At 45.0% G+C, this 27,992-nt stretch overlaps 1 protein-coding gene across 3 annotated transcripts in view; it reads left to right on the top strand.

Moving 5' to 3' along the window:
* The window catches only part of LOC135388394 (structural maintenance of chromosomes flexible hinge domain-containing protein 1-like), a 127,805-nt gene that overhangs the window by 27,157 nt on the left and 72,656 nt on the right, over window positions 1–27,992 (top strand). For 2 of the 3 annotated variants that reach the window (XM_064617952.1, XM_064617954.1), the window contains 7 exons: window positions 182–278; window positions 368–581; window positions 9,922–9,978; window positions 14,852–15,047; window positions 18,224–18,350; window positions 19,078–19,272; window positions 22,369–22,482. In XM_064617952.1, the coding sequence (XP_064474022.1) occupies window positions 182–278; window positions 368–581; window positions 9,922–9,978; window positions 14,852–15,047; window positions 18,224–18,350; window positions 19,078–19,272; window positions 22,369–22,482 (1,000 nt within the window). The remainder of the gene's footprint in view (window positions 1–181; window positions 279–367; window positions 582–9,921; window positions 9,979–14,851; window positions 15,048–18,223; window positions 18,351–19,077; window positions 19,273–22,368; window positions 22,483–27,992) is intronic. The other variant, XM_064617953.1, reaches the window with a different exon arrangement.

Below are 27,992 nucleotides of genomic sequence, written 5' to 3'. Positions count from 1 at the left end.
TTTAATGACCGAAAAAAAAAAAAAAAAGTACCTTGTTAGAAACACCTGGGTTGGCAGTTTCTGCAACTCTGCAACTTTCCAGTTGACTTGGTTCGTGTTAGTTTAACGACCTGCACGTGGGCCTGATACACCGGGAATACATAAGTTCACTTTATCTATGATGTCTTTTGCGTTTTTGCAGGCACATTTACCATTACTACCTGCATGGTCCTGACGGGAACACACAACAAGATGCAGAAACGCGGGCCCCCTCTCCGTATAAATACATCGACATCGAAGTAAGCCCCCCCAATGTTTATCACTTAGTCTGTAGCCGTGGCACAAACGTAAACGATACGCTAACACATAAGGTATCCTACCATTTTAGGTGAGCCTGCTGATGAAAAGTGGACACCACAAGGTCACTAACCTACGAGATATTGAGCTCGACCTGGAGACTCAGTTGATTCGATCGACCGCGAGTACTTTTGAGTTTCGTGCTACCGTAGATGGAACACGGGAAGTTGAAGGAGTTCTGAGGTACCACCCATTCCTCTATGATCACGAAACTTTCCCGGTGGAGATCAACAATGACTTGAAATGTGAGTTGTGGCTCCTCTTTTCATTGATTTTCCCTGTTGTGGTTGATGTCACGTGAGTCGTTAAAATATGGAAAGTATGAAAAAGTGAGTGTTTAATGTTGGGCTGTGAGGATATATTCGTATCTTTCTGATACTGCATCGAATTCTGTATTTCAATTTCGAGTTTAGCCGTGTCTCCCTTTTTAAACCAAACACGTTTGAATAGTTCTGAATCTGCGCACACAAGCACGAAGCGGGGTAAGGTACACAACAAAGTGAGTGCTGTTTCATAGGAACATCCGTGTCTACAGTCGCCGACAGATTTTTCGGACATGCTTGATTATTCGGACTCGTTTGCGGAACGCCCGCCGGTCCCATAGAGGTGATGTATAAGAACGTCCAAAATTTCGGACGCCGTGCAGCTCCGTCGCTCAATATTTCGGACTCTGTTTGCCCAACCCGCGAATTTCTCTCTTGGGGTGACGGAAAATATTGGTATCATCTGAAATTCGTATCAAAAGAAATCAACCAACTACAGTAATGAAGCAAAAAAATTGGCTGTGATGATTGTTGACTTTCCATTCCTCTGAGTAGAAAAGGTCTGTCGTATCATTTTTGGCCAATGGCCCAGCACGTGCAGTCTGCCCGCGAGTCGCGCGACAGCGCTGTAAAGCGAGCTTCACCTAAAGCACGCATGCGTTAGGTGAAGCTGACTTGCGGACTTGATGACCACGGTGCCTCTGATAGTGTACATTGACGAAATGTCGCTTCGGGAAATAGAAGCTGATGTTATCAGGCAGAGCTGGAAGCACGTTAGGAACGCATCGACAAATTCTTCCAGCCTACTAGGGCTTAGTAAAGTTTATTTTGAAGCAAAATTCGTTTTTTCGGACTGCTCGATTATTCGGACTTTTGCGCGATCCCCGCCGAGTCCGAAACATCGGACGGCGACTGTATACCTATATATCACCCATGCAGGTGCGATAGCTTGCAGCTGTCTAGCTGAGTGAAATTCTCTCACATGGGAGGCCTTGTTTAAACTACATCAAGATGGTGTTGCTACATTTTCTTGACACTCTGGGACGACACCCGACGAACATCTGTTTGCCTGTATTCGGCTTGGCATCTCTCAGCAGTTGGTGTGCACTGAATGCTTCTGGCAGGGCTCCTGGGGATGCTTCTTGTCGATGCTCTTCCTGCTGTTATATGCAGAATACTAGCAGTGTTCGGGAATATGTTTGACAAAATGAACATAGTTAGAAATGTGTTGATTGCAGTAGGGTTCTAAAAGTGCCACTACGGACTAAATCTCGTGTCTTCAGAATCCTACCAAAGTTATGTTCACTTTACATTCCTGCAAAATATTTTGGCTCTATGTGACGTGAAAGCTAGAGGAAATGAATTTTTATTTTTGAGAACTGTGACGTCATGTTGGGTTTCGACGGAGTGCCCAGCTCTCATCTGGGAACATGGTTGCCCTTCGTGTCTTCCGTCTTACACTTCGTTAGCGGAGCCCCACGTGACATACCTTGAGTCACTAAATAAGGGTACAGAGCATCGCATTCCTTTTCCGCGCCGGAGCCGCCGTTCGGTGCCCGCGATTGGGCCGCTCGTGTCACGGGGTTTCTCCTTCCAAGAACGCGCCGTCTGCGTTGAGTTCCCTCCATCCAAACTGGTTTCCTCGGTTGTGAGCTAGCTCAACTGCGCGCTGTTCTCTGGCAGAAAAAGGGGAGATGGAGTCCCATTGCTAGGGGACACAGCTGCGACTAACCCAACATGGGAGGTTCGCTCGCTGGCGTGGCTCAGCGTCGCTACTTTGCACTCTATTTAGTGACACCAGACATACCATCCGACTGCTCCGACCTTGGAGAAAACACAAAGGAGGGAGAAGACATCTCTCCCATTTCCCCCTCTTTCGATCAGTCTCACATGACTTCTCCACCACGTGACCCTCCCTAGACGCCGGCGTTGTTGCTAGGAGACGAGTGCCCTTTCCAGAAAACCATTGCAATTTGTGGGCTTATGATTACGTCGCTCGCTCGTTGTGTCGTCGAAACTTATGGAGATCAGCAAATCTTCAAGAATTGACAGAAATGCACAGCGTTCGTAAACAGGATTGAAATTTCACGTATAGAATCCTTGAGGCACATCCTTTTCATGAACTAAATGAAATAAACACTGTTTTCTGAGTCCAGAGTGGCACTTTAAGATTTCATCGAATCTCACAATTATGCTTGTGGCATCAGCTGAGGTGTCATTAGCTCAGTTATAGAACTGTTCGCTTCATATTCACTTCCGTTGTCCGAAAAACTATTTGCCTTTTATTCACTTCGGTTACGTAACCATTTCCTTCACAGTTGCCTTGGCTGTATAACTGTTCGCATTGTATTTGCTTCGGTTTTGGAAGGGCTATTCTCACAGCCCTGGTTAAACTGTCGTTGGCCTGGTCGTTGTCCAAACTGAAGTCGTCCAAACTGAAACCATGCACCCACGTGGTCCAGCGGGGTGTGTGCTCCTGGTCGTTCGCAATTGGCTGAGAGGACTGGAAGTTGATGACGTAAGCTCTCTTCGAAGGGATGTATCCGGCGGTCACGTCCCACTATTTTTGTGTGGTAACTGTGCCTCGGTGCACTGAATACGGTTAAAAGTCTACGTGTGTATGACAGTGAGGGATTACGGCAGAGTACTCGGAATTCGCAAAAATAATTTCATGGTCCCTTTAATGCATCATAATTCGTATCCACATCCACATGAAAGATTAACCACAGTGACGTTTTTCACATTTAATATCTGGTATGATGTATTGCCCACATCTGGAAGCCCCCTGGTGAAATGTGCTTGAAGAGGAGCAGATCTGCACACATGTTTTTGTGCAAGCCTTTACTCTTGGGACTGCATTAATGGACCCACCGCGGAATTATTTTTGAATTAAAAATTTGTGATTTCTGCCTATGATTCCAGAGTTAAAAAATCTGACAAGTTCTTATGCATGGTGCAGGCATGTTTTATGTGTGCAGTATTTTGTGTGATTACTGAGCAGAGTGACAGGCTGCTGTAAGTGCTGGCCTGTTTTGGCATATGCTACACTGGTGCCTAGGGAGATCAATTGAGAGAAGTCAATAGAGGCTCAGTTATGTGAGACGTGGCTCTCTGGTACACTGGCAATGATCACTGGCAACAACTTGGAAAGTGTGACTTCCAACTTCTACTTGAAGGTTCAAAAAATGAAGTAGCACTGGAATTTTTTTGCATTGGGGCATTGCTATCGAGTGAAATGTGAGGAGTGTGTAATCTCTGATTATAAAAAAATTAGGGATGTGCGAATATTCGACTTCTCGAATCGAATCAAATATCAAACGCTCAAACTATTCGATTCGCGAATCGAATATTCAATATTCGATTTTTCGAATATTCGACTATTCCACGAATATGAACGACACAACCCGAAAGTGGGCTTCACCTGATGCTTCCGTGCATGAGGTGAAGCCTTCTTTACGAAATTGCCCTTGCTGCAGGACCAACACAGGCCAGACGGTGTTTAGTTTAAGATAATGTTATCCAAAGTTAGCTTTGTAGAAATCGTCTGTGGAAGGGGCGGCGCCCCTCCCAGATGCAGTTTAGCGGTGACGACGAGGGACTTTGATTTGATGTCTGTGAGGTTGCCTTTAAAAGGTTAGGACTCTTGAATAATGACTACAGCCCACGAACAAGAAGGGTGTCTTAAAGATGTCCTTTACATCTAAAATTTCAGTAGTGCAACTTCCTAGGACGAGTGCAAAGAAACTAAGGGGCGTTCATGGCAAAGCTGAGGCAGGATACCAATTCGTTTGTTTCACAAATGGCCTGTGGTTGTCTGAAACAATTACAGCCTCATCCGTATAACTTGCTACTGCCTGACATAAAATTTTGAAATGAAGGTAACCACTCCAGTACTCCAGTAAGTGTAGGCTCACCTGAAAAGCAGGAAGCACTCTCATGTAAAATTAAAGAGTAGGGGCTTTAAACAGAAGAATTGCATGTCTCTCTTGTGACAGTTAATGCCAGAAAAAGTACACGAAAGCCATGGGCTACAAAATGGAAGCTTTTAGTGCGAAAGTCACATATTGTAAATTTTGCACAAATATTCGATATTCGATTAGGTACTCGGAATTTTTGTCCCCCATTTGATTCGATATTCGATTCGACTTAAAATATTCGGATTCGCACACCCCTAAAAAAAATGTATCAAAGAGTTCTAAAATGTGTATCAAGGAGTCAAAGATACAGTTGTTCCTTTTGGGCTCTATTTATCAAATTTTCTGTTCAACCTCACTGCTTTGTAGTTCCTTGAGAACACCAATGGCACAGCTTCATTCTTCCACACAACTGCATTTTCTACCTCTTCCCCAGTGGGTGAACAGTTACAAAGTCTTTCTCAGTATCAGGTATAATCAACGCAAACCTTGTCATATTGTCACTGGGCAGAATGGCCACTGTCCTGTCCTCACGAAACTGATGTGCAAAGGGGCATTTCGGAACCTGTCATGGTTATTTGTTGATGGGCATCCATGCGGTAACACTACTGAAAGTGATCCCTTCTGCCATTGAACAATTCCGAAACGTTTATTGCATCACTTTTGGACATTGCTGTGTGCGATCTGTCACCCATGCGAGGGTGTGCAATCAAGTTTATATTTGATGTATTTTTAATATGTTTCGCATAAGAAAATGCTTATGCCATTAATCGTGCCATTAGAACTACCTTAGTTCTGTTTATGATTGGCCATTTCTGTGGGTTGCACAAGGGCAGTATTTCTGCCTTGCATGTATGTGTTCAAAAAATATATTAAGTAGTAATTTTTGCAAAATTTGCGAGCGCTCTTTTCTTCACGAATTTAAAGTCGCGCGAAATATTCGAAGCGATGACAGAAAAAGACGTGAACGAAATATGTAAGAAATTTTACTGCTGATGCTGAGGCAACTTATGTACACTGTTTCTTACGCCATTACATCCTGCATTACATCACAAAGTGTTCAGTTCTCCTCCGCTGTAACTGGAGACAGTAGTCCAGCCGTCACGAGTCCCGTGTGGGTGTTGGCATCCCATGATTCTGATTCCTTGTAAGCCTGGATCATCTAGGAAGCACGTATGTGTTCAAGCACGTTGCCAAGCGGATCGGCCTTTGTAAAAGTTGACACATCACGATCAAGTGCCAATCGTACCTGCTCGATGTGGTGACAAGAATGACGGGGAACAGGGCAATTTGACAATGACCCAGGCACCAACCAAGTAAGGACCCCCTAATTGCAGCCCTCTCAATCAGAAGGGCTAAAAAAGAAGACAATGCAGGTTATTAACTAGTTGTGGTATCCTTTGTTAACTTCTTCCTGGAAGTTCAAGCTGGAGGGCCGTGATGCATGGTTGACACACCACGCACTCTTCTGGAGGGGCTCCCATTAGACAACAAGGTGATCATGCACACGAGGTTCCTTGCTCTGGAGTATGACAGTGTAGGGTACAGTAGGACCAGCAGACAAGGCTGAATGCGGGCATGCCCCCAGTTTGCCCGCCGTTTCCGTTTCCCACTGATGGTACCGTACACTGACGAGAGTAGTGACCGTATGCTCCACACCTGTAGCACTGCACTGACTGCAAATCTTGTCGCCACCCAGTGTGGTCTTGAGCGCGTCGTACTGGTTGGCTGCGGGTGGAGCGGAAAGGATGTCGAACAACTTGGGTGGCAATCTCTTGCGGTAATACGCTCACCACATGGCGAAAATTTGGTCAGCTGTGATGTTATGCCCCAGAGGGCGAACTGACATTCCACCTGTAGAAACCATACGCCAGGATTGTTACTCCAGAAGGGCGGCAGCCGCATGGCGTAGTGCTGGATCGACGAAGGCACTGAGGCATCGTTGGAGGCGGAGGGAGTTGTAAGGGCTGGTGGCTGCGCCATGTACGCTGTAGTGTTCGGGTCACCAAACTGTAGAGTACAGAAGGACCAGCAGACAAGGCTGAATGAGAAGTGTTTAATGTGGCAGCCAGGCCACAACTGGAAGAATGACCATGATACGCGCTCGATGGAAAATTATGCGTGAGATACGCGTTGTGACGAAACGTCCATGACGGTGCTCGTTGTCCACTTCTGTCGGCTGCTACGACAGTGCTGAAATGGAAGTCCGTTCCTTGCAGTATCTTGCGGCGCAACAACCTCGGTTGCTGGGTGATGACCAGGTGCCATCACTTGTCGACGAGTGACACATGCTGAAGTGCAGCAATGACAGGAGTGCTCTGCGCTTGCAAGAAAGGTTCGATGATTACTGGGCAAAAATATTTTCTTTGAAGTCAAGGACAGGGGTACAGAAATACCCCCTACTCTCCAAGGTGGTCAAGGCATTCCTTTGCTTGCCACATGGCAATGGAGATGGCGGAAGAGGTTTTAGTGAGAATAGGCACCTTCTTGGTGGTCGTAGCTCCCTGAGCATTTCTAGCATTAATGGAATGCGTCATATCAAAAGTTACCTACACTGTTTTGATGGAGATACAACACAGGTGCCTCTTACATTAGACTTGCTGAGAAGTGGTAAGCACACGAGTGCCAAGTATGTGCAGAGGCTCAGTATTGAGGAACGAGACAACAAGAGGAATGCTGCAGAGGATGTGAATGGGCACGATCAACCCACACAGCAAAGGAAGACTTTTGAAGATAAGGTGGCATCCAGCAAAGCACTTCTCCTCAATGCAGAGCAGTTGTGCACCTCGTGCAAGTGATTTTCTCTGTACTTCTTTGCGAAGTAAATGCTAGCCTTGAGTGTGCAATTTCAAAAGCTTTGACAGTTGGACAAACAACCATGCAAAAAAGCAAAGCTGTGAATGGTTCGTAGAAATTTTTTTGAGGAAGCCCCACTTCATTAAGCATTTATTTTCATGCCTGCATTCGTCTACTATTAACTTAACGTTTGCTAGCTTGTTTCACTGACTTACACTCGCTGTTTTGTTTCGGTCACACACATGGCCTTAACGTATACAGGCAAGGCATTAACATATGAGCTTCTTTATTAACATTGCCTTCATATGTGACTTTCCACCTCCTCCATACTATACTTCTTTAAGTGTGTTTATTCCCCTGTACTTTGGTGCCATTAAAATGTGAAGTACCGTGCTCCATGTTGCTTCAAAACGAGATATTTTTGTGCTTGGATACGCTTCAAGGCATGAAATATGAATGCTCCAGGGTGCTCCAAAACTCAAATTAGATAGCCAAATAGAGCATGCTTTTTCGTGCATGTTTTTGTATACTTGCTTGTGTCATTGCATGTTTTATGGCCTACTGTATCACCCTTAATATTGGTGGACCCCTCATTTTTGCAAATTTCGAGGATTCAAAAGTTCATGCATTTCAAGGAGGCACAAAGATTTCAAGCAATAAGTGACACTTCAGTTTCCAACCGGAAACTTTATTCTAACAGTTGGTTGTGCAGGTTGCTAGCAAGCACTTGAACTGCTTTGCAGTACTGGTACGTGCAATGCCGCTCTCATTAAGTGTAGCAAGGGTAATCACAGGAGTATGACAAAGCCAATCATGCCACAAATTTTAGCATCGAAGTTTTGCAAAAAGTTGGGCCGCAAAATCAAAGGTTTTGCAGTATTTGTCATAAGCAAGACGTGCCTTCTCTTGGCATGCCTTGTTTCACAAAACAAAATAAGCATGATGACTGTTCGTTTGTTGTTGCATGATAACTGTGATGGTGAATTACACTGGTCGATCAGGAGTGACTTTCTTCGCTCTATGATGAAGAATGCGTGTTTCACCTGTGAATCAAGATCAGATTTGTGGCTTTGCTAGTAGTTTCGGATTGACTCGCTCAATGAAAGAGTGCTCAGATCCGGCTGGAACTTCAGCTGCTGTAGCTTCAGAATCTTCTGCAGATGCATCGCTGAGTTCTCTGCTTTGAAAATTTTCTCTCTCTTCTCTGCACACCTTCTGCTACAGCTTCAGCAGCCTCGTTGTTGGCGTGTGATTGTTTGTGTTGGCAGCTCTAGGTTTTGTGTGCTTACTCTAAATCGACCAGAGGAATCACGTTACACGTACTTTATGTCAGTTACATATGTGAATATGCAGCAAAGATGATGAGTAAGGTTCTTCGTTTTTGGGTTCTATAGTTTTTGCAATTGGGGAGGGGGAGAAAATGGAGTGATATTTTCACAGAGAAATTTGGCGGGAAATTGGGTGCTTCCTCGAGGATTTCATGTGTACTTGGCAATTTTACGGGTGAAACCGAAGCCTTACTCAAGCCGCTATTGTGAAAATGAGTCCAGGAAGCAGAATTTTTATTGCTCTGTGGTTACAGCACACAAACTTTGCAAGTGTACGAAAGCTCGGATGCTACATATCTACGTGTCATTATTGTGCTTCACATTGACTTTTTTGCGTACACAATCGTTTGCATTTGAAGCACGTCACTATCCATTCAAGATTTCTTCAGCATCTACATATAGCGTGGCTGAGGGAACATTCTTCCGCCGTCACAGCTGCTGTAGACATGCAGGCAGACTGTAATAATAATAATAAGTAATAATAATACCTTCATTTTCAAAAATTGTTTGTGGCGGGAACTGTGAAAAAAAGTCGCTGTGGCAACTCGACAAGCTCACAGCTCCCAAGTGCCAAGACTACAGTGCATCCCCAGTTTTCTGCACAATTACAATTGATATTGAATTCCATTTTCTTGAATTACAATTTTGAGATTCGAGCACTGAGATGCACCAGCCCTCTGTCCTCTTTTTACCATACACTGTGCTGAGCCTCTTTCTGACTGAGGAACACATTTTATTATGTGCGTTCTGTGATAGCCTGTGGCACCCACACTGGTGGGAACACAACACCGGGCAAGAGGCACCTGTAACTGGGGCACTGAAGGACTGGGGAAATTCCAACACGTGTCTCAGCTCGCACATGAAAACGAGTCTTTAGGATCGGCAGGGCAGGATTATAAACGGAGTTACTCTCTCAGATCTACTCCTGGACCTGTTTTGGATGATATCATTGTTCACTCTGAGGGCTTACGCGACATCACGAGTTTGAGGACCTCATGGATTCCCGTTAGAAGTCTGGTTGTACCCGAATTTCAGAAAGTGGGTTCGGGGTACGAGTACCGTGAAAAATTGGGTTTAGCCCAAAAGCGAAGAACGCTAATCATGGAAGTGAAGCAGAATCACTGTCCCATCACTGTGTTCCATCTGACCGTACTTGCAAATATGGCAGTCCAACAACTCAAGAGTGATGGCAATGCTCACTATAGGCAGTATAGACTGGTTGTAGACTGGAGAAGGTTGCTCCCCCTTGTGGGCACATGCTGTACCTGAACTCTTTGTTTGCAGCCTACCAAGAGGATCACTGTTATCTGGGCCGAAGACGTTATGGCAACACAGTAACAGGTATTCAACCGTGTGCCATTGATTAGAAAGCAATATGGAGATAGATTGCAGTGGAGCTTCACCCCATTACTGTTCAAAAAGAGGTGTCCCTCTTTCCGCATCAAAATGATAATGGCACAATGAGGCAGAATGGCCAAGCGTAACACACCGTTGTTGTCGTTACAATATTGACAAAAAATGCCCAGAGAGGTGTGGCTGATGCTGCATAACCTGACAAGAATATAGAAACGCAAAACTCCATGTGTTTCTAAATTCTCTGCGACCTATGTTTTCATTCAGTAGTAGTGCAGGCAGATACCGTAAACTAAGGAGTAGGGGACGCCAAAGAAAAAGAAAATTCCCGTAACACAAGACATGGTACAACCAGGGATGGGTATAAATACAATTTTTGAGTATTTAAATATAAATACAAAATACTTCATTGAAAGGAGTATTTAAATACTCTTCATAAATACTTTTAAGTATGAGTATTTAAATATAAATATAAATCCAGTATTAAATACCATAACCACTGTCATAAATACTGTGAGGAAGATGTCATCTGGAATTATAGAAATAACGATGATCATAAAAACAAATGGTTTGTCAAATACGGCATGCTAGCGCAAACATGGTATAACTGCGCCCCAAACTCGCCCTTCTTCCTGAAAGGTCAAATGCAGGGCAACTTTAAGATATGAGTCAGGATATTCTGTATTTAGGAGTAATTTTAATATTATAATATATAATAAGTATTTACAATAATAAATACCCAAAAATGTGTATTTAAATAGAATTGTAAATACATTTTTCAAGTAATTTAAATACAAAAGAGAAATACAATAAGAATTTAAACACAAAATATAAATACATGTATTTATATTTTAAATAGTATTTTAACTACAATGTATTTAAATACTGCCCATCCCTGGGTACAAAACGCAGGCAGGCAGGCAGGCAGACATACAGCAGACGGACAGACAGAGACACAGACAGACAGAGAGAAGCTTAGAACTACTCAGTGATAGCGATTAGCAATACTTCAGCTCTTTCCTAACCTCAGTGGCTCTTCAGCAAACCACACTTGTCATGCACCAAAACAAACCCACATTTGTATCACCCAATCACAAAACCCTTGGCTGTCGCGATGTCATGTCCCTTGGGTATGTGTTGGTGTTCCACCTGAATCAGGTCCGTACGACACCACCTTTTACTGCAGAGAGAATGTTACCTGGTGCCTTGAAGGTCTCAGGTGCCACGTGTGTGCACAGGTGGTTATGGAAGATGTCTCTTATCATCTTATTGCTTATTTTTTTTCGCAGCTGCTGTAATTTTCCTAAACCGTGCTGACAAAAAATAGATGTTTGAATGAATTTCATAGCGGTTAGTTTTAAGAAAATATGAAAAAAGTAAAATGTCTTGTGGTGCTTTGTGCATCAGCTTCAAAGAAGAGCTTTGTTTTTCCTTTTTGTTTTTTAAGTGGAGTTTGATCTCGGAACAACAGAAACATAAATTTGAGTACAGCAGGGGCCCTGCATATATTGAAAGCGGGGGGTACAGCGGTGTTACGGAAAGAGAATTTCGTAAAAATAAAAAGGGCTACATGGGATGGCTTCCCTGTTGTATGTTTCTTCAGCTAAGCTGACATTACAGCGGCAGGTAGCTGTCGAGTACTGTAGTCTAATTAACTGATCTGATCTGATGTTTTTATTTACTCATGCAAAAAATACATGAATACTGAGGGCCTGGCAAAAAGCAGCAAAGCTGCTTTTGAACTGAAATTTGTTGATTGTCTTTGACAATTTCAGTGTAATATGAGATACCAGAATTGGAACGTGTCATTATTTAAATCCGCCTTCTTGAATAAAAATCCCGAAACGTACATTGAGATATGATTTGCCTAATTTCACCATGCAAAAAGGCAACTGGGCTGCTGTCCGCACGGCTGCCCAGCTTCCCCTTTCCCCTTCCCTATTGTCCGTCGGGCGACTTCATTGGTCCTTCTCATTCTGGTCTACAAATACTCTCTTATTGCTGCCTTGTCAGAGGACAGACATTTCGTCACGTGGCTTCTACAAACTTTACCTCCTCCGCTGCCCAGAGAGAAACTCGTTGCATGGTGATCGTCAGTGCTAAATGATAAGCAGTATGATCTTGTACCTGCTGTGCGCCACATGTGACCGAAGTGCTGCATGCCACGCTGTTTGCATTACCCAGAGCTCTTTGTTCTGTCTGTGCATACTTAAGCATAAAGGAAGGTGACATCACACTAAAGGGCTCCGAGTATATGTTCTCACACTAATTCTTGTGCTCTAAAACGCACCTGGGACATTCGTGGGACATGCCAGGTGTTTGCAAGGCTCTGTTGGGTTGGTTTGTTTCGCATATTATAATAAAGGTCTGCTGATGTAGAATCAACTATTGTCATCCATATTTTGGAAGTTCCTTTCCCTTCCCTTCCTTTCCTTTTCTGTTTGTACACGGTGATGTGCTCTATTGTAGCAATTATATGCAGTAGACCACGCAAACTTGCGTGGTTCTTGAGAAAGCCTGAGATTCGCAGCAAAGAAAATATATAAAAGATTCCTCTCTTTCTTTCGCACTTGTTTGAAGTAGTTTGATAATACTTTGGTGTCATATTTTCTGTTCTGTTTACTGGAGAGCTGGAAGCAAAAGCTTTTGTTAAGAAGTTCCCTCAGAGATATCCAAGTCCAATTACTACTTGAGTTGGACAGAGGAGCTACTTTCGCGTGGTACATGATGGTTGACCACAAGAGCATGACCCTGGCTCTTGACCGTCACGACCGTCACTTTTTGCTGTCTAACAGCAGCTTTGCAGAAGTTGAGTGGCTGTAGCTTCGTGCCCCTTTGAGCGCAGTTTTGTGTCAGTGGACAAACAAATTATACGTATACTTATCCACTCGAAAGTGCTCTGGTACCTCTTTGTTACCATGCCAAATATTTGTACACTGTTGATAAGGGCATTTAGTACCCCTATGCGGCATACGTACACAAATATGTAGATGTAAGCAAAGGCAGACCTTTGGGGAGGTTTATCCGGTTGTCCTGACCCCCGTCAATTTCTGCCGTCCCTGAATGCTTCAGTTGACCTTAGGCTGTGTATGTTAGATGCTGTCCTATACTAAACATCCACATGCCGAGAAATCCTGGATCCTTCCCTGTACATAGGAACAGCAACCCTTCAAAAACCTTGGCTACTGCAGTGGGTGGTGTTTGCATTGCACTTGCAGCAGCTTCAGATATTGCACCTCATGCATCTGGCTGTATTGTTTTTGTTTCTTTTTTGCATCAGGTGTTTGTTTCATGTGTTTTTTGCAAGAAATCGTTAATTTTACTGGTTACGGAATGCTAGCAAAACATGGCATGTCGTGGGAACAATACAGGTCTCAAAGATTCCCAACGCCCTGGGAGCCCCACCATTGGCACTTCCATTTGAAAACCACTCTTCGGTCCTAACTCATCATTGTGCAGTTAGACATAAATTGTTCCTTTTTTTACACGTTTTGAAACATGCCTCTGTTGTTGTTGTTTTTGTTGTGGATGTGGCAGAGGATTCTTCATGTATGCAAGGTGTTTCTCTCATTTTTTACAGACTCTTTATTAAAAAGTTATAAGAGCAGCATAGATACCGTTTTTGCAGGAGGGTTTTTACGACCAGGCAGACCTTCTCTCACGGAGGGTACATAACTAGTAGATGACTGATTACCTAAAAGTAATTAACAATTTAATTAGGGGATATCAGGCGAAAGTGAGATAGCAGAATGCACGACAGTCATCATCGAAAGCATTTCTACTACCTTTGTCCCAAAAATTCCAAGGCGGAGTCTGTAAAAAATGAGAAAATCCAGTTATGAACTAATAGGTCTCTGTCACCTTCAAAGTAGTGCACCCCGCAATCAGAGCAATTTTTTCAGTATTCCTGCAAATCCTCAAAAAAGCTTGAAAATGCCTCTCTTTGAATGGTGGTCATCTCCATCGGTGAGGCGTGCTGAATAGCTTCAATGTTCTCGTGGCGCTGTCTTTTTAGTCGTTTCTTTTTTTTTTCTTTTTTTTCAGACTTGGAAATAGAAAAAAAATTGCACGGTGAGAGGTCATGCGAGTGCGAGGGATGTGGATGCACAGTGACGTTGTGCTTAATGACGAGTCGTGTGACACTGAAAGCTGTACTGTAGGGGGCACGGTTGTCTAAAATCAGCACTCCGTGGTTTATCGCGTCTCAAATCTCCAGGTGTTGCAAGACTATTTCTCTTTCGAGTATAATAAACACATGCTGCACATAGCCCACCCTCAAATACAAGATTGGCACAACACTTTCAAGCGCAACTGAGGTGATATGGGACGGCGGCATACTGACAGGCGATTTCAGCTAACCGTGTCCCCAACTGTACATGGCCTTGCATGACAATGCGACAGAGTCTACTGCGCAGATGCCCACAGATCAGTACGATGATGTCTTAGTACACCGCATGTGTGCCTGAGCATGAAAATGTAAAATATAAAACACAGAAGAAATTGTCATCATCTGCCGGCTCTTTACCCAGCAAGAATCACGTGTGCCATTTAAACACTCGTGCTCCAGATAAAGTGTCATAGCTGAGGGCATCACATAGAAGCTTCTATGTCTCATGAAAGAATGAATCATAATGTGTAACAAACTTGTGTGGGAGTCTGCACAAGAGCTCCTCACATCGAAATTGTTCTGAGATGCTACCTTGTTTCTTAACTTTTGTGCTTTCAGAACCTCCTAAAGCTGGACAGAGCTACATTTCTTCTTCCACATTGTACTTGTGCAGTTTTTAAACATTGTTTGTCTTCATGCTTTACTGTGGTGTATGCACTTTGCATCTAAAACATGTGTTCTATGATATGATAGCACTGCAGGATGGTGAGGATGAAGAGGACATCAACTCTCATCTGGGGTCCAACCTGAAGCCAGCACGAGGGCAGCGGCCCATATTTGAATGCTTCTGGAACGGTCGACTTATTCCTTACACAACTATCGAGGAATTTGAGTGGTGTGGAACACCAAAGAAGATGGTACGAAATGTCCCACTGGAGTGCTTTAACAGGTATGTCCATTTCTATGATAATCTCCCTATGGACTGAAACATGGAGAACGTCCAAGATCTGGTGTATTTTTTGTAGTTGTTAAAGGAAAGATGGGCCATAGGTTGCGATGGCATACAGTGCAGTCCCATACAATCCCAAATAAAGCAGAGTTCCAACTTAAGTGTGTTGCTCTGATTGAGGGCTGGATGTGTGGCACTGCATAATAGGTGCATGGAAGACATGTCCCGGCTCGCTAAGCTTTGCTGCACGGACTATTCTTGTGTTTGCTGACAAAAAGCGAGTGAGGCTTCGCCCCCTGGATGCGGGCCAATAGGAGGACGCGGAGGGCAGGCACTTCCCAGGCCTCTGCTCTCGCCTAAGAGATGGCGCGGTGTTACCATTGTTTTGAGTGTCGCGAGGCTTCTGCCATGGCGCACAAATCTAACCAACTTCTTCGCCATCCGTTAACCTGCAGCTGTCACTGTCTTGCCTGCCGCAGGGCTTCTGCCATGGTGCACCAATCTTAACCAACTGCTTCGCTATCCGTTAACCAGACTTGTTCCCATGTTTACAGACAGAGAAGCCATTGGTTAGATTGGTGCGCCATGGCAGAAACCTTGCGACACGCGAAACAACAATAATGCAGCGCCATCTCTTAGGCGAGAGCAGAGGCTTAGGAAGTGCCTGTCCTCCGCGTCCTCCTATTGGTCGGCATCCAGGAAGTGGAGCCCCCCCCCTCGCTCTTGGTCAGCAAACACAAGGATAGTCGATGAATATTGCCAACCCTCACTGACAATACGCCTTTGCTGTCATTTACGTCTTTTGGTTGGCAGTGTTGCCAACAGGAAACGTCTTGAACCCCTTAAATCAGCGAGACTTGCTTGCTTTCTACTGATTTAAACCCTCGAGACCCGGGATAGAAAGAGGGACGACACAACACAGTCACAGCCTCTCATGTCTCGGGCGTGTTTCAATCAGTAGAATGCTTCACCAGCTAGCCTGCGCTCTCACCTTTATTCATGTTGCTTACTTTGCTGACCATGAGTAAACAGCATCATTCTGCGCCCTCTTGCACACCATTGCAGAGATTCGTTCCTCGTTCCTCTTTCCTTTGTCACAAGTATCGCTTGTAACAGTGGTGGAAGTGCTGCGCCAATCACGGGGTGCTGCACCATCCAGTGCCGTAGTGGGTGTTTTTGCTGCATTTGTGCCAAAATTGTGTCAAAAGCGTGGAACAGTTGACTAGTTCGCAGTCCACAGAGATTGCGTGTGTCACGAGAAAACGGAGCACTCCAGCATTTCACAAAATTTAAACGTGAGAGGGAGCTGTTACAGCGACATTGTACCTGGCTTAATCGGTTGAAGCCGATGCCAGCTAGCCATGGCCACCATAGTGAAGCACAGCTAGCCATGGCCACCATAGTGAAGCAGTCTCGAGGCTCGCGAGCCACTCTGATGTTCCAGTGATTGTGCTGTTTGTTCTGTGTTATCGTTTGTGTTTATCCCAAGCTCAGGCATACAACTTGCTTGCATTTTTAGCTGAGAGGCATGAGGTGATCTCCACACTTCAGGACCGCTTTTCGATTCCCAAGGGCCGCTTTGGTGTATCAAGGGGTATGATTCAGTCCAGTTGTTGACGCTCACCATAACTTGCTACCCTTGAGGATCGTAACACACTGCGAATGTGGACAGGTCACGCTTGCTCTGCACTGACTCCTCGGATGCGGCTACGCTAGGTTAGCCTCGCGGCTCTCCGATCTCGCCCCCCCTTTTTTTTAAGTTCTGTGTTACTTCCTCGAAGCAACTGTGGCTGTGAGTGGCCTACAGATGTGGACAGATGGAGAGAGGACAGCAGCTTGCCCCCTCTAAATTAAGTGGAAAATTGCTGAGGACAGCCCAGACCCAATGCAACTGAAACTGGACATGGAAAGCGTTCATTCCATATCATAAATGAGTTGAACCAGAAGTTTTCGGGAAATATTTTTTTCTGAATTAGGGGGCTAAAAATCTGGTAAATGAACATGTGCTCTAAATTCATGCGAATTCAGGTGGAAAAGTTTCCAGTATGCTAAATTCGGGGGACAGTCAGGCTCAGTGACTCGAACTAACTGTACTGGTTTGGTACAGACAGTGATGTAACTGCATTAGCTGCCAAACAAGTTTGTGTGCATTTCTATGGACGTCTCAGTGAAAGAGGCAACCTTCAATTCTGGATGCATATTCGGGGAAGAATTGGGTTACACCCAAAACTTCAGGCTCTGTAAATGAGTAACCATACACACCTGTGGACCTTGGACGGTGGATTGCGAAGTTGTGCCAAAACTCGATTTTGCTTGCGCCAGTGGCTGTGCCAGATTGCTTCGAGGCTGGCTTCCATCACTGTTATGAGTAATTGTTGTAGTATGATATGACAAGCAAATGGAAGGCTTTATAACTAAATGTGTCACACACACACACACCAACAGTATGCCAGCTGGCACACGTTTGGGCACTTCTGGGACGATGCGTTGTCTGGCAGAGCTGGGCATTCCCATTCGAGTAGACCATTACATGCCTTAGTGTGCTGGAATCAGTGGGTGTTTTCTCCCATTGAAGTCCATTGACTTTGGCGGGGCCCAAACAGCAACCTGAATTATAAGGAAGTTTGAATTAATGGGATCGTACTGTATTTCTTCCCTTGTTTCTTTTTGCTGCAAATAATGTGGTCAGTCCTATAGAATTTCAGATTTATCCGGGGCTCTTCCTCAAATGTGCTTGTCCTTCTGCAACAGAGACAGCATGACCATTGAGGCACTAGATTGAAATTTAGAAATTCTTGTTATGCATACTTCCGATGAAATCACAGAGCATGGATAGAGCCTTGGGTTTCCCATTCCCCCATAATTTCATTGTAACTTTAGGTAAAACCTGAAAGACCGTGTAAACGAAATTGGCAACAAATTGCACATATCAAAACCTTTCGCGCTATTCGGCAAAATGACGCACACACTCTCATCAGACGTCTTAACCTGAATTTTTTTTGATAGCCCTCTGTACTCCTTTAAGTGTGGCGTATCCTCCCAAACTTGTGGTTCTGGCCTCTGTCGTCTCTTGAGCTTCTAAAATCACTGCATTGTGAAATCTCCTGTTCAGTAGAAACATAGCTGTTGATTTTGCCTGGAGGTGCCTGATCGGTCACATGTTGTTCCTTTTCTAGAGTGTCTGGTGTGCTGTGGACAGGCGATGCTTTCCAAGTAAGCACAAACAAACTGACCTTTATGGACCTGGAGAACAAACTACGAGACAAAAACAACACAATCTTTGCTCGGGTCAGCAATGGGCAGGTGAGGAGGTGTACGTGAAAACTATCTGTGCTGAAGAGAAGGAAAATGCACCCTTTGCATTATAGTTGCGAGCGATGTCTGAAGGTTTTTTTTTTTTTCTTCTCCTTTTTGTGTGTATATGTCAGTTTTTTACACTCTCCTGAGATATTTGGCAAAATGATATTGACAGAGCATACCCAGTTGAGTCTAGCATGGTGTAATGCATGCCTCTGCCATCTCTCTCTGATGTGGGTGCAGAATGAGCAAAGCATGCCATGTAAAATGTCGTGCAGTGGCTTATACCAGTTTCTCTTTGGATCATCAGCAAATGGAGAGTGAACGGAGAGTAGTTCAGTAGTGACTTGGTTATGATTGAGGTCCTCGGTTTTCTGTAATTCTGCGGAATTCCAAATTTATTGCGGAATTCTTCATTTGGCACACAATTTCACGGAATCCCTTATTTTTAGGGGTGCGTGGATATTCCATTTCTCGAATTTGAATCGAGTATAAATAACTCGAGGTATTCGGTTCGCGAATCGAATACCCAATAAGACATTATGATGCCTCCTTTAGTAGTGACAGGTTTGCCACGCCACACGATACACAAGTCTTATTATGTGACTGTTTCTCCATGATCCTGTAGAAGGTAGCTCATGAGATTGCAAGGGGACATGGGGGTTGATGTGAAAGCCTCTATCTCAGGTGTGCCTCTAGCAGGTTTTTAACCTCACATGCTCGTGCCCTACAGGTCCAGCGAGGAAGCATTGAGAAGCTATTTGTCGAGTGGCTACAGACGTGCCACGAGCAGTGTGACAAGCAGGTGCGCTTTGTGGACTTTGTTGACACAGTCACTCGCAAGGACAAACCCAAGTACAAGCAGTTTCCATGGGCAGTCTACAGGTCCATTGAGTGGGATGGGAAGCGGTTCAAAGAAGGACAGCTGGTGAGTAGAAGTCCATGCTACTAGAACTGTTGAGTGCTAGGTAGCTGAGCCGGACTACTGTTTAGTTTGCTGCTAAGATGATTGACGCCTGTAGTTAGGAATGGCTATATAAAATGAAAGGTCTGCTTCTACCAAGATGTGGTTTCTGCAACACAGGGTTGACTATTATGAACTCCCATCAAGATTTCTATGGCTCTGTTGCTCAGTGATCTAGGGTCATGTGAATGTGATGCCTTAAAGGGACTATGAAACCATTTTTTTTCTTCGTTTCGTTCGAAAGAAGACATTTTTCTGAGTCTAGAACCGAAATTTTACCTTCGTTGCGCGAGCAGTTTTCTCGGGAGTGAATTTAAACAGAGCGGCGAAGGGAGGACAGCTGGCGCCGCGCCGTGGCGAGCTACCGAGCGGAGACACAGCGGGCAACTTGACGGGACCACGGCCGTCTCAGCAACACGTCATCGTGACGTGTTGCCGAGCCGAGGAATCACGCCAGGAGCATGCGCCGTAGGATCCCGCGTATGCGTTCATCGGGAGTGGAAATCTCCATGACAGCAGCTTTCGCGCGACCGTCGCATCCTGTGGTTTTCGTCGACATGCCGAGACGATGTTGGATAGTTGGTTGCCCCAATTTGCGTCAATATTCGCCTGGTATCCAATGTTTCATGCTTATCAGTGCCGAGATGGACAGCTTTTGATGCCACACAATAATCGGACCGCCGGAGTGGAAAGACGATGCGGTGCCATCGACTAGCTGCTCGTGTTTGTAGCGGACATTTGCATGATCGAATTTACGAAGCGTACGCTGAACTTCTTCAAGGTACTGGATAATGAGCTTAGTGTCGTCTGAATCAAGGTGTAGCACAATCACAATACCTGTCCACACTTGGGAAAGAACATCCACCTAAACGGCGCAAAGGTAACAATAAATGCAGAGTAAATCAAAATCGCCTAAAGGCGCGAAGCTCCTTTAAATAATAACAGTAATGATGTAAATGTAATGAGTTGAAACAAAGTAAAACAAAACATTAGACCATTAAGTCACCCAGTCTTTTACGATAATTCGTGCAAACAAATCGAGCAACAAAGGGGGCATCTTCCAAATATCACAGTCTCACTTCACAACGCACTTCCTTTGTTGTCAGATTGTAACATGTAAACATAACTGCAACTGACGTAAATATAACTGCAACGCCAAGCAACCACCAGACACTTTCCATTGGTGACGGCGATACAACCAATACGTGTTGCGGTGAATCGCTAGAGGCCCACGTAACTCGTCAGCAAAACTCTCAACGCCACGGAGGTGCGTGAGTTCCTTGTTGGGAACGGCCGCAGATCAGACGACGAATACATTCGACGAACAAAGTACAGCTCACATGTCATACTTGCCAGTTCAACTGTAGCAAACGATTCACATGCGAAAAGCTGTTCATTATAGCGTGTTATCCGAACGCCTCCAACCAAGAAAACGTAATGCTTCAAACTTCAACCCTCAGACGCGACCAGAGACCTTGTGACCTTGTATGTGCGACTGGACGGCGGCAGTAGCGGCAGGGCCACAGCGCGAGCTCATGGCATTACTTGCCATTGTGCAACACCGGTGACGTCACGGGGAACCGAAGTGCGGTCCGTACAGTTACACCATCGACAGGGAAATATGCGGGAGAGGAGGAACGCGGAAGAGACATTTCCAGCGCGCGCTCCTCGCAGAGTGGAGCGATTTTGGCCAGAAAAATTTGTGGCATATTAGTTTCTCTGCGGAAAGAACAGTTTCCAGCGAAAAAAAGTATGGGGGTTCGGGAAATTTCATAGTCCCTTTAAGAACAGAAGTTTGAATAGCTGACAGCCTTCCCAGCAAAACAGGGGAGGGAATTTCGTGCACAAGAATTGGTGTGAGTGTAGGCGCCGTCTAATTGGTCGCTCACAGTCCTTGAGGCTTTTTCTAGCGTGATGTACAGCTTGGGACAAAACTGCACTAGCCTTTAAAGGAGCCCAGAAAGCCATCTCAAAGACGTTGTGTTTCTGATGCATTATGAAAGGAACACCAAAAATTTCACCATGACCATGCACCATGCACCATGAAAGGAACACCAAAAAAGAAATGCACCTGGACATTGACATGCGCGTTACTCACTCTGCAGGGTGATTCGAGTAGGAGGAAAAGCATTACCAGTGATGTCGTTACGATTACAAGAGTAGCCGCACTCGAATTGGGGGTGGTGCTTTTCGTTTCATGTTTATTTTGTTTCCTTTTTCACTACTCTCACAGTTCTCCCTGTGTACCAGATAACGTTTTTCTATACCAATCAACGGGCTGTACCATAATAACGTCATAGCCACCAGAGTGGCTAGTTGTAGGCACTGTCACCATTGCGCGCAGTCCCAATTTTAAAATGGAATACACGTGTCAAGTGAATCACTTTGCATAGTGCATTTTAATTGGCAGGTTAACAGCTTGGTTTAAATGAAAGGGAAAAGGACCGAAGTGCTTTCTGTGCTTCTTTAAAAATTGCACTTGTTAGCAAGAGTGCTAGGATATCTCGCACAAGAAAGTGCAGAAGAGAAATGGAATGAAAGTAAAAAATCTGTGCTGCATCCTGACCAACAGTGATAACAACCTAACGGCAACCTTGCGCGACTTTGAGTTCAGAAACATTCTCGCGGGACAAAAGGGTTTCTGCTGCACCTTTCTGCAAAAGAAGCCAAGGTGTTTGTTTCACTTCATTTTTCCAGAGCAGTGTATATCATTGAAATGCCACCACCACTGTTGTGCAAAATAATGTGAATGAACAAACAAAATGAATGCAATGATCTTGCAGTGGAAAGGGTTAAACTGTAGTCACTAGGGACTTCTCATTTGACTTTGCCTCTTGTCACCTTGTGCCGTCCTCTTTTTGCTTCTTCTATTCACCCAAAAATCTGCTCTTTCGCACGATATCACCCAATTTTACCCAGTTTTACAGCTCCCAGTATAAAGCGTACTTTTCGATCCCAATTTGGGGAGAACATGAAACCCTAAAACACAAGGGACTATCACTTTGTGTTGAATTGAGCGAGCAGATGCTTGAAACAACATCACCACATTCTTCGTTATAGATCAGGACTCAGCGTACCAACCCTGTTGTCATGGGAACCATTAGGAAGTTCTACCTGTACGGTGACCACACTGACAGCGTTTATGCCACAGGAGGAGAATTTGAGATATCTCAGGTAAGACTTTACCGACATCACCTCTGTGACGGAATCAATAGATGCGGTCATGAATTTCACGCCATACAAAGCCTCACGCAGTTATGTTGTTGTTGGAAAATCTATCATGGAATGTGACACAAAAACACACAGTTGTTTTCCTTCAGTCTAGCACAGTACTTTCTTTTCACAAAGTGTTTTCTTTCAACAGACGTGCATGCTGAGCGGTGTTGTACTTGTACCATTCTACTTTGCTGACATTTTCTGGACAGACGATCTTGTGGAAGTTCATATACAGTAAATCTCGGTTATAACAAACTCGACGGTCGCGCGCAACCCGTTCATTATATCCGAAGTTCGCTATAAATGGAATGGACAAAAAATTTGATCCAAAAGGCCAGCAGTGTAAGAAACATGAGTCATGTATGCCGTTCATTGAAATTACATCGTTAATGGCGCCTGTTTATACACAGTTGCGGAGATCACAGCGTTTTCTAAGTCAAGGTGGTCCAGGTGGGCCGCGCCTTCGCGTACACAAAATCGCGGAGCGAAGCAACGTACTTGAGTGCCTCCACTGTAGTTAAAATGTAAGGATGGGAAGACACTGTGTCATCATCATCATCGTCATCGGAAAGTTCGTTTGGCGGCGGGCGCACGTCGGCAATGATGTCCGAATCACTCAAATCCGCGACGGCCTGTGCGTCGTCATCTGCTGTCGCGAACTCCTCGAAAGACTGACAGCCGTCAGTCAGATTCGCAGCCGTTGCTCTGTCCCAAAGTTCTGTGTCGGTATCACGCACACCAAAGTCCACTTCACGATCGGCGTTTGTAGCCAGTGCCTGATGAACAAATCCAGCTTTTCTGAAGCAGTTTCGCAAAGTTTCCCGCTTCACCTGCATCCATGGCGCCTTAATCATCGGCCAAACGGGTGCACGTGCAGCGCGCGCTGATGGTGACAGCGCATTGGCTGCAAAGCGAGGTCACGTGCAAGCGGCGCCTGACAAATCCGCGGGCGTCTGACGTCGCGCGCTCGCCTTCTCCAGTGGTCGAGGGAGCTCTTTCGGTCACAGTAACCGAAGGCTCCCCGGCAATTCGTTCATAATAGGCGGGGGCAATTTCCATAGACTCAATACAAATTTTGACGGTCGTTCGTGAGGCATTCGTTATAACCGAAGATTCGTTATAAGTGGGGCTGTTATAACCGAGATTTACTGTACAGTAAAAACCTTGATCATTCGGCCCCCATTATTGCGGATACTTCCGACTGCTCGCGCGGTTCCGACAGATTCCTATGTAACTCTGTTGTAAGGAACACTCGTTAATACGTCTCACTGCCACCGCATAATTCGGATGGTATGACATCGCGCCGAGCCTCCACAAACAGCGTGCGCCCAAACCCTGACGATCGCTTCGACAAAGAAGGTAATGTGTGACACCACTCTGCAACTAAGAAGAACATGCACGCTCGTATCACTATGGTTATCGGTGCTGTGACATCGTCTCTCTCCCTTCAAGCATGCGTCAAGCATCCACGTGTCTCACAGTCTTGTTTCTGCACTGCACGCCAAGCTGCCATAAAGACTTCGTAATCGACTCCGAAGCAATTGCAAACTGCTTTCGCCTTTGCGGTTTTATGAAATTGCTAAACTCTGCCTGCATTGGGGTACACAACAGCCACTGTTGTGGTCTTCTGCCTTCTTTGGCACAACTTTCGGACTACGTCACAATTGAAGATGGTGGTGCTGTTGCTGGCAGTTTGACCGAAGATGAAATTGTGGATGATGTCCTTGAAACTGCTCAGGAGGCTATCGTCAGATAACAAATTTGAAGAGCCGCTGCCGTGGCAGAAGCACTCTGCTCGAACGCTTCTTGTGGTACAAGTGCGGTAGAGCGCCTGGCGGCGCCAATAAGCTTGCAAAAGCAAATTAACATATTCTGACAGTTTTTCTTAAAGGAGCAGTCTGAGACCGAGAAAAAAAAAATTAGTTTTTGATCGTGATGGAATGCCCGATCACTAAATAACGTTTTCACGCAAGAAATATGAGCGTAGCAGAAAAATATTGCGCGCAGCAGTCGAGTGCGGAGAGCTCTCTCCTACTCCCGTTGAAGACACGTGAGAAATGACGGGCACCTCCGTCACGATGTGACGTTGTACGTTGCGTCCACTCCTAGGGCTCGCAAGTGACCTCGGCTGCGCTCTCACCCCGACAATTGTCAACGTGACAGCGGGCCCCTTTCGCGCGCGTTGTTCTGCCGAGAGACGCATGCGCATCAGAAACTGCTGCCTTTCTTCTTTCTTTTCTTTTTTTTATTACAGAACATGGCGTCGGAAACATTAGTCGTCTGATCAGTCTGCCGCCAGTCGATTCTTTTCGGTTGCACGGTGAAGACACGCAGTGCAATGAAATCGGGAACTCGTGTGTGGATTGAGGTCAGCACTCCTCCAAGAGGGAATGGAGACGTGCAGTTGGAGTGCGAGTGGAAGTTGCGATCATTGAACTAGTCCAATAAGTTGCAAACGGAAAGAACGCACTTTGTTTGCCTTGTTTTCCAGGAACGAATACGAGGTGAGCCGCGTTATGTTGCATCGCTTCGCGAACAGCACGAACCGCCACCCTGCGTATTGCCTCATGTGAGACACTGGCACTTTTCGTTAGTTGGAGACGTGAATAATACACAAAAAAAAATGACTATAAGACATACAATCGCGTTACCATTATGAGCATAATGTTTTATTGTTTGTTTGCACCTCTGTTTTGTGCCTCAAACCAACAGAACATAATGAACCGCTGTCAACAAGGAGCATGCCGTGTCCGAAGCAGACGAATTTTCCGTAGCGAATGAGAGCACTTTTAACGTTTGACATCACAGTCAATGGGGAGTGGCTTGTGGCTGGAGTGCCCGAGCCTCCCGCCACGGAAGCGAATTGCGCTGTAACGAAACATTGTTCAGCCGAAATATTTTACGATAATGATTTTTACACACTGCTTGACAAATTAAAAACGGTTTTCAGCCATTCAAATTTCCTTTCCATGCTCCTTTAATGGGGGACGTGGGGATCAACACAAACTTTTTTGTTTCTTAATAGATTATGATGAAAATTTGCACCATCATTGATAATGCCCTCAAAATGAATTTACCAGAAAAAATATTATGATATCTCAAACTTTTTTTTTTACAAATTTTTGCAAATTACAAAATCTTTGCATTTCGTGAAAGGCCTGCAGAGTTTGAAAAATGTGATAGAAGACAGCTTGAACTTGGAGTGTATTCCCAAATGTATGGTTGAGGTCGGGACATTCTTAGTTTTTTCAATTTCCACGATGACAATTTTTGGTTTTCATTTTTCTGCATGCGGTCGCAACTGACGCATCTAGCATAGAAACCTATGACGATAGCATAAATTGTAAATTGATTTACCTGAAAAAATAAGAATGTCACGACCTGTAGGAATGTTCAGTGATTCTAAGAAAACAGACCGCACCAATATAGACAGAGTCGTTATGGAGATATCAGTTTCACAAGCGGGGCAGGTAGAGCGAAAAGTTGTTTTGAGAAAATGAAGCGCAAAGTTTCATGCTCTCTTTACTGCAAATTAGAAGGCTCCAGCAGTGTAGTCTTTTGTGTCCTTTTGTGCACAGGTTCTCTTGCATTCCTGGTGCTTTGTTTGATGCACTTTGGCTTTGTTTGATGCACTTTGGCTGCTTTTGCCTTTGATCAAAAGTCTGACAAAGCAGTAAACTCGTGTCCAATGCTTTTGTTAACTCGTTAGCTCTTGTTCGCTTCGCATAATAGATGCTCGCAGGGGTTCTGCAGTTCCTCAGGGTTGGGATCATAGGCATACAGAGTGCGGGAGAAGGGGGGCTGCAAGCTTGCCCCCCCCCCCCCCCCCCCTTCCCCCAACCACCTCGGCTCTACTTGGGCAAACCCCTTGGAGAAAACCTTGAGAATGCTAATGGTCGAGATCCTCACGAATTGGCTTAAGTTTTGGCTCAGTGCCAGGCACTGAAGTCGACGACGCTGGTACTCCTGCGGTGCACCACTGCCGACACCAACGATGACTCCAAATGAACTTGGACTGTGCGACCTGAGCTCGTGAATGGCACAACCTCCAGAAGATTATGGGAAGAACTATTGGATAGTGCTTCGACAATAATATCAAAAGAAGTATTTCGTCGCGTTTCGACGACATCACCACCGCAAACACGTCAACAAAGTGCTCACTTTCGAATTCCAGCGCAGAAGCCTTTTTCTTCTTTGTCGTCGACAGCTTCCGCTTTCGGCTTCCGATATGCTGGACGGTGCCATACTTTCATTTCAAAACTCGTTTGTCCATCGTAAGAATCGTCCACGTTCAAAAACACAGCAAGAAATAGGAACTAAAAGTTGTGATCACAATCCCCTCGTGAGAAAGAGCAGACGCTCCGGCGGCCAGAGGAGCCGGTTGCCAGGGGCAACCGAGGAGCGGCCAATCTTAACGCGCGCACAAATCACGTGGCACGGATTTCTCGCTTCGGGGCCTTGGAACTTTCCTTCTTCGTCGGAGCCCTTCTCACTGGAGAAGTTCCGATGCGCGGGAACTTTGAAGTGGACTAAAAGTACCGTCGATTGGTGCAAAGATGAGTTCGCTCGGTGATGTGGTTCCCAAGACACGGCCGTTTGAAAAACGATTTTTTGTCATTTTCGCGATATTGCCCGCTACCATGCCTCAGAAAAAACGAGTTTTGGGGCACTTTGAGGCAGATTTGAGCAAAAATACTTTGGGATCATATAGAAGACAGATTTTTGTCACCAAAAAGGCTATTTCCAGAAAGTCCGTTTTTTTGTCATTTTTCGCGAGTTGATCCCCGCGTACCCCCTTACGTAAAAGTGTTGTCATTATGGCAAGTATACCCTTTGTTATGTGATCAATTCAATTATCCAACATTCTCGTAAGTCTCTCTAGTCTAGCTACCAGCTCACCTATGCCTTGTTTAGATAGCTCTTCACTGTGCTGTTCATGGACATCAAGAACAGCGTTCACGTACTGCAATACCTTGGTTCCTTTATTCTTATCAAGCACAACTTCAACTCTCTGACTACTAGTTGTGCGCTCCGTTTTTGGAAGTTAGTAGTGCTAGCCGAATGCACTGATTGTGTAGTATGAAGCAGCCTGAAAGCTTAGATGTGTAGCAGGAACACAGGTGTTGGACCGATGACCTCCTTTTTGAAATAACTTGAGCAGTGGAAAACCAAATTGTATGCAAACATTGGAAACTGCTTCAAATGGCACAGAAATATGATGTGATATGCAAACAAATGGCACCTAAATATGACATTATATGCCACCGTCATATTATACGACAATCGGGCAGAAATATGCCTGAAAAAATTTGCCCAAAAAGCCTGAATCCAAGCGAAATCCGCTTATCAGCCAGCAGGTAGGCACCATCTTGATGCAGTTCGCCGGCAGGTCGACATGTACTATTGTCGCGCTGAATGTAATCTACCAGGGTCATCAGCTTATGACCCACAGGCGCGTGTGAAATGGG

The sequence above is a fragment of the Ornithodoros turicata genome, chromosome 3, assembly GCF_037126465.1.
Source record: "Ornithodoros turicata isolate Travis chromosome 3, ASM3712646v1, whole genome shotgun sequence".
In the NCBI taxonomy this organism is placed as follows: domain Eukaryota; kingdom Metazoa; phylum Arthropoda; class Arachnida; order Ixodida; family Argasidae; genus Ornithodoros; species Ornithodoros turicata.
The sequence above is the reverse complement of the archived record's forward strand: the minus strand, read 5'-3'. Positions and strand labels throughout refer to the sequence as shown.